General features: G+C 38.3%; 1 protein-coding gene across 1 annotated transcript; it reads left to right on the top strand.

Moving 5' to 3' along the window:
• Positions 1 to 3,730: 3,730 nt before the first annotated feature.
• Positions 3,731 to 7,498, top strand: EB1C (end binding protein 1C). The gene is made up of 6 exons (XM_006843952.3): positions 3,731 to 3,856; positions 4,029 to 4,184; positions 4,317 to 4,423; positions 6,335 to 6,584; positions 6,689 to 6,802; positions 6,922 to 7,498. The coding sequence occupies exons 1-6, from the start codon at positions 3,746 to 3,748 to the stop codon at positions 7,189 to 7,191; spliced, it is 1,008 nt and encodes a 335-aa protein (XP_006844015.1). The 5' UTR covers positions 3,731 to 3,745; the 3' UTR covers positions 7,192 to 7,498.
• The last annotated feature ends 3,855 nt before the right edge of the window (positions 7,499 to 11,353 follow it).

The raw sequence follows: 11,353 nt of genomic DNA on the forward strand, positions 1-11,353 counted from the left end.
CTATCTCTAGTCCAAACCCCGTACATGATGAACAACTGATTACAAACACAAAGTCGACGAAGTGACTGTAAATTTCGTCGCCGAAATTCCAGATTCCGACCAAAACTCCAAACTTGCAAAACCTTCATTCGGACACAGAATCGAGGTACATTTGTTGCCCCGTGAGCATGACGACATACTCAGAGTGATTCAGTGAAATCACAGAAAAACATCAAGAAACGAGCACACAATTGATCAAAAGTTTCAAAATTCATTCAAATTTCAAGTCACATGATCTAGCCCTAAAAACACGATCCATGGCTCGAAGTTGGTATCAAATCGATCGCCATGCCGAGCCCTACAAGAAACCAACCATCTTTCGATCAAACGGGCATCAGAACAACCCGGATCGTCCATGAAAAATCATGCACGTCCTAGGGCAACACAGGAACTGTCTTGGAATTCCACAACTTGTTAGAAAGGGGCAAATTTGTCATTTTGCACCCTATTTTCAAATTTCTTTTAATTCAGTTAAATCTTAATTTCCAGTAATTAGGTTTAATTTTGACCATCCACCTATATTTGGGCACACTTCTATATATACCACGTACCATTATTGTACGCAAAGGCTTGAACCCTTCACAAAAGAGAGAGTTTTTACTTAATAAAGTTTCTCCTTCTTCTCATTGTTGGGTCATGTTGGAGAGAGAGAATAAGGAGAGAGAAACTGTTGGACCAGTACCTTTAGGCTCAAGGCAAATTTTCTCTCTTCTTCTTCTTCTTCTTCATCTGAACCTCCCTCAAAGGCCTTACACGGCAGTGCCAGTGTCGTGCATGCCTCTTTCTTTCCTTTTTCTCCTTCCTATAATTCCATAGGTCGAGCATAGCGATGGCAACACCATGCGCGAGCTCCTTTTCCTCTTCTGTTTACGCGTCTCCATCTCTCGACGAGATTTGCAGACGGTGTTGCTCATCGTCGTCCGTAGGTGTGGCCTCGATGTCTCAGAGAGGAATGAGGGTAATGAAGCTTATTGCCGTCCGCGGGGGCTTCATCCTAATGCGTGACTATTGCAGACGGCGATGTCCATCGCCGTCCGCGAAGGGACGCGGCCATACTCATCTCTGTCTGCGAGCTTCTCTTTTGTGCCCGACACATATCGCCATGCGCAAGCTTCTTCCGTTCGCTCGGTGCCCATCACAGCACGCAGGCTCCTTCTGCGCCTCTCCACGTCTATTGTCGTGCGCAAGCTTCCCTTGTGCCCCATGCCTATCGCCGTGCGCTCCACGAGAGGTAATCATCACGTGACCTATGAGAAGTTATCGTCGTGCGCCTTGCCAGAAGCTATTGCCGTAGGCAAGAGACGTGTGGCCTTGTCACGTTGCCAATGGTGATGCTTCTTGCCATCCGCGGGTTTCTCTCATATCCCACGTCTAGCGTCGTGTGCCTCATTGAGAGTTATTACTGTGAGCGTCACTAGAAGCCATTGCCGCCCGCAAGGGACGAGGTGTCTTCTCATGACGCTAATGACGAGGCCCACTACCGTCTGGATTCTTCCCCCCTTTCGTTGTCTCGCTTTCTCTCTCTTTATTGCGTTTTCTTCTCTTCTTTCTTTTCTCTTCTCACTTGACTGAGGGTAGACTTCGCCTAACACTGCCATATCGGCCTCAGTTTCGAGTAGTATTGCCGTTGCGCTGGTCCCGAGGATCATGCCTGCCTTTCTACCACTCGGAGTCGATAACTTTCCAGCTGTCACGCTAGTCTCACCTTTTCATCAAATTCTCTTTTCTTTTCTATCTTTATTTGAACTTTGCACTTCATCACTCTAACTTCTCACATTCTTAGCCATGCGAATGTGCGTTGCTCTAAGACAAGGGTGGGCCTTTTGACCCACTTGTCTTGCAAGTTAACCATAATAGTGTTGCGCAGAAAACAAGGTAATCGCATGTCAAGGGAGGTGATTCCGAACCAACTAAAGCAGCTGGGGGGCTTTCTTTGTGATCTAAGAGGGCACCCACTCGAGCCAGCCCAAGTAAGTCTTGAACCTACCTTAAATTTCTCTCTCATCGGTTGGTATACCTGCCCTTGCTCTTGAGCAAGGTTTTTGAGAGTGCGATCTCAAATCCTGGGTTCGCTAGAAGTCCGAGATACATGCCACCAGATCATCTAGATCCGGAGGGCAAAATCGAGGCAATTAACCAAGTTAGAGAGAGGAAAACCCAATGAAAAAGTACAAAGCCTCCTATGTTTATGGAAATCTTTTCTTTTCTTTCTAAAGGGTTCCTCAATAAAATATGGACTCTACGATCATTAGCCTCACGACACACCCCTCACAGATCTCTGCTCGGTGCTCATCCTCACTCCAATACCATTAGTCCTAAAGCCTTTCCTATGTTCATCATCTTCAAAGCTTCTTTTACTTGCGACATTTTAATCCAACGAATGTTTCTATGACCTCCGACCTATACCTACGGTTCCTTCTTTTGCTATGTTCCCATTGTGTTAGACATTTAATAAATTTTGAAAAAAAACTCTCCATCTTTGGTTGACCTCTTTATCACTCTATGCATTTAATATGGTTTAAATCCCTATTATTTTTCTTTATCATTTTTACTTATTTGATGATTTTTTTTTCAACATTTTCTATACAATATAGATTATAATATGCCTTAAGTTTAGTCTTACTATCTATTAGTCTGACTATCTATTTAATTTTTTTTTATAAAAAGCACTAAACAAACGGACGATTGAGATGGTTATACTCATATTTCAATAAATGGGGTGCAACCCTATGGAAATTGCGTCCTTTTTTAAAAGGATGGGTTAGATGGTGATTGAAGGAAATGAATGACAACATAGATTCTAATGATGATACTGGGCATAGTTACTTTTCTCTCCATCACCATCCAATTACTTAGTTTTTTTTTTTTGGGTGAGTAAGAAGGATGGGTTAAATGGTGATTGAGGGAAATATATGACAACATAAAATCTAATGATCATAGTGGGCATAGTTACTTTTCTCTCCATCACCATCTAATTTTTTAGTTTTTTTTTGGGTGAGTCAAAAGGATGGTTAGATGGCGATTGAGGGAAATATATAACAACATTGAATGTAATGGTGATATTGGGCATACTGGGGGAGCATTGCCAATCGTCACGTGATGGCCAATTAAGCCCAAACTCTTTTTTGACTTAGTTGGATAATGATAAAATGCACATCCCTAATATCTCTCCATCACCATCTAATTACATAGTGAGTAAATGAAATGGTCGTTGTTGTTATCATGATCACATAGATAAAAATTGCTGTGGTGTGGGACTTACCTCCTCTATCACTGTGTATCCCACTGATGGGATGGTGATAACCTGGGTGTTGGGGTTACAACGACCATACTAAATACTCGACGTTCTTCTCTTTTACTCACTGCTGAACTTTTTCAACGGTCAGCAACTTTAAATTTTGAAATCTGCGTGGATCCCGCTCCGTCCAAAAATTTAGAAAGACTGCCCCTATAATCTTTGTAATTCACCTTTCTCTACCCCCTACCAAAGAAGGGTATTTGTGCAATTTAAGCAAAGAACACAGCCCATTAGTTTGAAACACCCAGTTTAAATAAATGAGACCTCCACCCCGCAGAATCCTCTTTCAAATTCGGACACAGGAAGGGAGAGAGGGAGAAGGATTTTTCAGATAGAGAGAGGAGTTTTAGAGAGAGAGAGAGGGGTTTTTAGAGAGAGAGAGAGAGAGGGGGATTTCTAGAGAGAGAGATGGCAGCGACCAACATAGGGATGATGGATGCGGCTTACTTTGTGGGCAGAACAGAGATCCTTGCCTGGATTAACTCTACTCTGCAACTCAATCTCTCAAAAGTAGAAGAGGTAAAATACTTACTCTCTAACCCTAGTTTCTTCTTCTGGTTTATGAAAATGTTTTCAATAATTCTTTACGCAGATGTGGATGCATTTGCAGAAAGCTTCCTTGATGGTTCATGACCTCAAATTGCTTTGTTTCTCTCTCTAAAGTTCCGTCTTTCTCCCTCTATGTTTGCAGGCTGCATCTGGGGCAGTGCAATGCCAGCTTATGGATGCCGTCCATCCTGGCATGGTTCCAATGCATAAGGTTAATTTCGATGCCAAGACTGAGTACGAGATGATCCAGAACTACAAAGTTCTGCAGGATGTATTCAACAAACTAAAGATAACCAAGGTTTCTCATCTCCTAAGCCCACCTTGCTTTAATTAGTTTTGGGTATCTGTTTTCTTTTATGGATTTTGATCTTGCTTGGATTCTTTGATTCGTTTCTTGAATGATGAGACTGGTTGGTCTTTTCGTGTAAAGCACATAGAGGTGAACAAACTTGTGAAAGGGCGGCCTCTTGATAATCTGGAGTTCATGCAGTGGATGAAGCACTACTGTGATTCAGTCAATGGGGCATTCCTAAATAAGTAACTGCACTTCTCTCTTCTCAATCTAATTATAAGGAAATAAAATCAGGGTTACAATTTTTATTTTATTTTTAACCGTAGGTTCTTTGTATTGTTTTTGTTGCATCGGTTTATTCCCATGGTAATAATTGATGATAACATCATGAAAGATTTTGAATGCTTCTGTTTATCTGGCTTTTTTTGATATTGGGGCATTTGTGTTTCTCTGAGGATTTAAGCATTTCTTCAATGATTTTGCCTTGCATCCATCTAGCACTTTCACTTCTCAATCTGTTGTCTCCTGATTTATTCTGGCTTTATTTTGTTCACGAGGTACCTTTCACATTTCTCTCATAATTTCTTTTGTAAAGATTGATGAAAGTCTCCCGCACGTCTCTAAATTGTTAAATTGCACCACTGCTTAATTAAAGTGATGAAATGACCAGCTACCCTATTTGGAGCTCATTGTAGTAAGCTCAGGAATATAATTTGAAGTTGTAAGTTTTGAGTTGTATCTTTGTATCGCTTACATCTATGGAGTTCTCCTTCTTTACTCCTTTTATTAAGGTGGAGGCCCAAAACTCATCCTATCTTTCATCTTGTTGAATGTCCCTTTTTTTTGGTTTCTGGAATTTGGTGGTGCTTGGTGAACAATCCCTTTGTATCTGTTAGTTTAGAACCTAAATCAATGCCAACTCGAACTCCTCTCTCTTGCTTTTATCTTTAATGAAAGTTTCTATTATGAATTCATCCCTTTGTCTTGTTGCATACAGGCGATTTTTATGTCATACCATCATAAGTTTCTTGTTCGACTTATGAGTCAACTATTGCAAAACATATATTGTGCCTTCTTTTTGATTGAAATGACAAATCTATTCGATTCTTGTATATTTGGTGTATAACAAAAAAATAATTCAACCACTCTTGCCTCTTGTATGTTACTTAGCATATATTTTTCTTGCTGTTTTGTTTTATTGTGTATTCCCATGGCTCTCTCTCTCTCTCTCTTGTGGTTCTTCAGTTGCTGTAAATTTGCCATTGATAATCCACCTTAGTTGTATCATATCAAGCTTACCTCCTAGATGTCCTGATATTGTTTATGAGTAGCATGCATGCTTAGATTTGAAAGTCATGTTTGCATTTCACTGATAAACTCATTGGGTGCTCTAGTTTCCATGAGATGCATTGCAGGAAAAACAAAGGGTACATTTGCATGGTGGCCGTTGGGGTGGCATTTTTAGGTGACAGAGCAGTTGTGGTTCATAATGCTGTTATCATCTTGATCAAAATGTGTGTAATAAACTTGGGGTTAATAAAATGCAAGGCAGTTTGAATGTTAGAGCAAAGTGCAGAACCTTGAACTTGGCCGCCAAGGTCATATTTCCAAAACCGTGTCACTTGCTGTGTTCAATGTTCTAATGTTCTTCCTCCTTGATTTCTCCTGTACTATTTCCTTTAATCAATAAAAGTTGGTAACATTGTCAAAAAAAAGTTTACAACAAAAAATAATTGTTTGTAATGAGATTTTTACCTCTTTACATATACCGCAATCTTACCACATCAGGAAACACCTAACAGTCGAAACATATATGGCAATCTTACCACATCAGGAAACACCTAACAGTCAAAACAATATAGTAAATCATATTAAAGCAAAATCTCGTTTACAGACCCAGTTTTTCATTCATAAAGCTCACCTACCAGATAATTCTAGTTGGCTCAGCTTAGTTTTTCAACTTGTTATGCTCAATGGTTTGTACATATAAAATGTCAAGTCGATGATGTAATCTTTGAATGTAGAATACCAATGTCTTTGGTTGGTTCGTGAATGTCAGTCCTTAAAATTGTATGTGTCGTAGGTTGCATCTAACATACCAGAATTACAATTTGAAAAACTGTTCAAGATATTTGAGCGATTGTTTCAACTTCCAGTTACAATGCTGTAGAGCGAAGAGAGGCTTGCAAAGGTGGTAAAGAAGCCAACAAGAGAAGTGCAACCACACAAACATCAGCCAAGATCTCTGTCTCTGTACCCAAAAACAGATCCTCTAGCTGTGTTCGAAAGAATGAGGCACAACCCCCAAATGTTGCTGTCCTCAAGCCTACAAGGCCTGCATCTAGTGGTGGAAGGGATGTACCTGTTGCTGCTACACCTACACAGCGCCAAGCATTTGATGAGCAGGTTACTTTTTAGTTTCCCTAAAAGACTGAGTTTTTTCATGTTTTCCATTTTTTGTTGTATTTTCAATGAAAATTAATACATTTGTTTTCTCGAGATTTGTTCAGATTACAGAGCTTAAGCTTTCGGTGGATAGTATGGAGAAGGAGAGGGACTTTTACTTTGCCAAATTGAGAGAGATAGAAATCTTGTGTCAGTATCCGGAGGTAGAACACTTACCGGTAAGCATTATAATTTTTATTCATGATAGAATTAGAAACCACTTCTAGGATTTGTGTGTTTTGCCACACTATTTTGTTTATTTTGCCATATGATTACTGTCTTGTTTATCACATCACAGATAGTCAGTGCTATACAGAGGATATTGTATGCTACAGACGATAACCCTTCTGTGGCAGTAGAAGCCCAAGCCATGGTAAGCCAGCACCAGTCCTCTTTAAGTCCCTTAACTGAGATAGAAGAGGACAAACCCAAGCTGGAGAATCCAAAAAGAAAGTCAATTGTGACCTTTGAAGTTGATGCAGCTGCCATTTCTGTGTTGTCTCCAAGGCAAAGGGTTTCAGACATTTCAGATGTGCATCAATGCGGCTCCCCACTCACAACATACTAATATGCCTTGATTCTTATTGTGGATCAAGGGGTGCACTACCTTTCCTTTCAATTATCATTCGTGATATGATCTTTGTGACCTCAAATCCTAATTTCTCTTCTGTTTGATTATTGTCTTACAACAATGTAATTGTAGTTTTCTTTGGATATTAACTGTAATTGTAGTTTGATAATATCATTTGTTAGTTTCTTATCCATCTTCATACATCTCTTTATGATGATGAATTCGAAACAAATGTTCAAAATTGATACAGTACATGGGATTGTACAACCCGAAGTATGTTAAATTGATATCATTTGGTGTTTCATTTTGGTACAGATTTGGTTTGCTGGAATATGGTTGCCTAGAGATCATTTTCCAAGGAAATTGATGGTTTCCTGTGTTTGTTCGTTTTAAAACAATAAAAAATTCTTCTCCCCATGAGAAATTAGTTTTCACGGGTTTCGCATCTTGTCCACATTTCTCTCTCCACGAGTTCCCTTTGTTTCTCATTTTGAACTGTAAATTCAAGGTTGTAAACCAAGGTTGTGAATCTAAAGCCATTGCTCACCCTTGAAAAGGTGGATCTTAGGCTTTTTAAGGGGCGTGGCATAGGATAAGTATTGAACAGGCAACTAACGGTTGACCCCATCTCTTTTTGTCATTGAGATGCCTTGCTGACTCACTGCCCAATTTGCCGCAACCCATTATGAAGTAAAACTCACAATCCTCTCTCATCCTTCGTGGCATTCAGAAACACTGGCTGGCTTCTCTCTCGTATGTACTCTGAAAAATGTGGTTTAAGGAAGATGAGGCCTCAAATGGATGAAGAACCGGGCCTAGACCAATGAGACCAACCTTGAAGCTGTGCTCCTCAACAAAGACACCATTTAAAAGGAGCTCTTCAGGTTGTTCAAGTTCTACTCTCTAATGGGCAAAGGTATCAGGGTCTTGCTGTACTAGTTCTTCTATTCATTATAAGATAACAAACCATCTTCAAAGAATTTCTGGGACTGGATACGATGTACTCTTTCACGCGGGGACACACTACAATCTCCATCATCCAACCAATTTGGATGGCGGGGATTTTATGTTGCGGAGATTTTGTGGGTAGCCTGCATAAAAACTGTCCCCTATAAAAACCATAAACCTCATATGATCTATGGATTGTATAGGCTATAGTAGAAGCATTCATTTATAGGCCAATCATCATTATCATTAGAGCTTTTTTTCCAATAATTTAGAGGTCGGCTATTCTTTTACAGGCCAATGATTATTTAAAATGAGGTATGGTTCTTTCTTTATAGACCTTGCTACCACAGTTATTCCCAATTGTTTTGATCAATTTCAAATGATTAAGCAATCCAATGAGCAATTAGCCATTGCATAGTCTTGATAGGTAAAGATTTTGCAGTATGTGAATTTCAAAAGTGGAGCTAGAAACTTGAAACAAATTCTTCATGTAGGGTGTTTGAGAAAGGTATGAGCTTGGCTTTTTCCATTGAATTGCCAGGCCTTTCAATCACAAGAAAACTAAAGACGGATTATTGGAGACTGTTGCGCATTTACTAGTCTTACGCTACATGCATTCTGTCTTTTGTAAAAGTATTTAATTTGAAGTATGCATAGATAGAAGATGTTGATTGAGATTTGTTAGAAGCTCTATCACTTGCAATTAGTATTTCAAAAATTGGATTGGCCAGGCGAACCAGCCTCTGGAAATCTGTTATGAACTGGTGAACCGGCGATCTGAATTGGCAAATCGACTAATTCCCCAAAGAGAATCAGTCCCCAAAAATATTTAATAATAATAATTTGAAAAAAGTTAAATGCTAAAGATAGTTAGAGTGTAGGCTAACACGCAAAATATTTTCCTTTATTTTTTTATTTTATTTTTTTAGTAAAAGCCTGAGATATAAGGGTGACGTTTGTATAAGGTGTCAACCTAATATTATTGAAGTAAAGTGTGCCTCAATACTATGCCGAAAGTGCGGTTTCGGTGCTACAAAGCTCGCAATGATATGAAAATCTATTATTGCTCCCAATTATGAAATTTAAAAGTCCAGAAATTGTGACAATTAAGCAGATCTATAAACATTTGAAAATCTTGAAAAATAGATGGTCCATATAAGATGAACTATGTATAGGACTATAAATCTCTTTTTTTTCATGTTTATGAATCTCAATAGCAAGATGGTTGATTAGATAATTTTCCAGCGTAAGAACAACCGTCACTAATGGGGCTTTTAGGTGCACCTTACCTGTACAGTATAAGGTTAAGACCTTATATAAACTTTTCCCGAGATATAATAGTTTAACTTATAGATACTTTGTATTCTTTAAAAAAGGTTTGCCTACATAGAATAAAGGATTAAAAAATAGTTTATTTTGGATTTTTTTTTTTAAAGCAAATGAGGTTTGAAAAGTGAACGTGGGGAACCCGAAGTCAAGGGGGACGAGGGACATCATAATGTTGTTCACATGCCTTAGCCTAGCAGGGACCGCAACAACTAATGTAGCAGGGATTAAAGTCCAGTGAAGAGAACTACAAAAAAAATTATCATAAGAAGAGATATCATGAGCAATGTTAAATTTTTCAAAACTTGCAAACCTTTGACAAATCTAAGCCTTATGGTAACCTCATTCATGGAAGAGGGATAGATTGTCTTCACATTGTAAGAAAGAATGACATATACATCCACGTGCATGATATGACGCATTTGTGAGAACATATATGATATAAGGCATTGTTGAAATCTATCCTCTAAAATTTGGAAAAAACAATTAAAAGAAAGAGAACAAAGAAATGAAATGAAATAAAAATGCTAAAAAAAAAAGAGAGAAAAAATGAAAACGCAAAGCTGATTGCTAAATGTCAAACATCATGATACCCATGGTGCTCGGCAACGTAAATGTTCATATGCTGTTACCATCTTCATTGCCCTTCTTCTCTCATCTACTGTTTGCTGGTTCTCGTTTTTCATCTGTTGTTATCATCGTTTAGGAGAAAGGAGGGCATCTTTATTCGATGGTAGGGAATAAAAGTGATCCAAGAATTTCAATCTTTGACAACAACTCAAGTTTTGAAAAAATAAAGTGGTCCAAGAATTTTAACCTCGGATATCAACTTAAGTTTTGAAAAAAAAAACGTGATCTAAGAATTTCAACCTCAGACCGCAACTTAAGTTTTGAAAAAAAAAAAAAAAAGTGATTCGAGAATTTCAACCTCGAACCGCAGCTTAAGTTTTGGCAAAAAAGCAAAAAAACCTCGGACCGTAACTTAAGTTTTGGAAAAAAAAAAAAAAAAATCAGTTTGAGAATTTCAACCTCTGACTGCAACTTAAGTTTTGAAAAAATAAAGCGGTCCACGAATTTCAACCTGGAACAGGGGCAAACTTGAAAAAAAATCGTACATTGACCGACTTTGCTGGCAATTGTTGGCTAAAAAGGGAGCATCCTATATTTTCCATACTTTTTTAAGGCCCATACATAATTGACTCTAAAAACAATGAATTTCAAGAGAATGGCCAGGGGCCTTAGTGGTAGTATTGTTGAGCTACATAGTGAGGTCTCTGATTCCCATTCTCACAAAAGAGTAGGGGCCCAAATCGGTATTGTTGAGCTACATAGTGAGGTCTCTGATTCCCATTCTCACAAAAGAGTAGGGGCCCAAATCGGCATTGACATATCACCTTATTTATTTACTTACCCAAAAAAAACAATAAATTCAAGTCCGGGAAATAGTGCATCTTGTAATGCATATCTGAGCCATCGATTTTTAATTTTCAAGCTTTTATAGATCTGCTCAATCTACACAATTTTTGAAGCTTTAAATTTTACAATTAGAGGTGAAAATAAATTTTCACACCATCAAAATGATTTTTGCTACAAGAAAAACATCTTTTGACACTATTTAGAGGAATTACTTTAATTGTTTAGGGCCTCAGCATTATAAAAACCACACCTTTTTTATTTGGAAGATTATTATTTTTTTTTGGAAGATTTTTTTAAAAGTAAGGCTACGGGTCACTCTAATCACCTTTTCTAAGCTTAGTTGCGAGGTCTGGATTTATCTTTTCATTTGTTGCAGCTGTTGTTCTCCTTTTTCAATAAAGATTTGAAGGTGAAAGTCGAATGGTATTTGTTTTGAGGATCGTTAGTGTTGAATTTTTGAAGAGAAGAG

The sequence above is a fragment of the Amborella trichopoda genome, chromosome 13, assembly GCF_054954075.1.
Source record: "Amborella trichopoda isolate Santa Cruz 75 chromosome 13, AtrichopodaSantaCruz75HAP2 v2.0, whole genome shotgun sequence".
Classification (NCBI taxonomy): domain Eukaryota; kingdom Viridiplantae; phylum Streptophyta; class Magnoliopsida; order Amborellales; family Amborellaceae; genus Amborella; species Amborella trichopoda.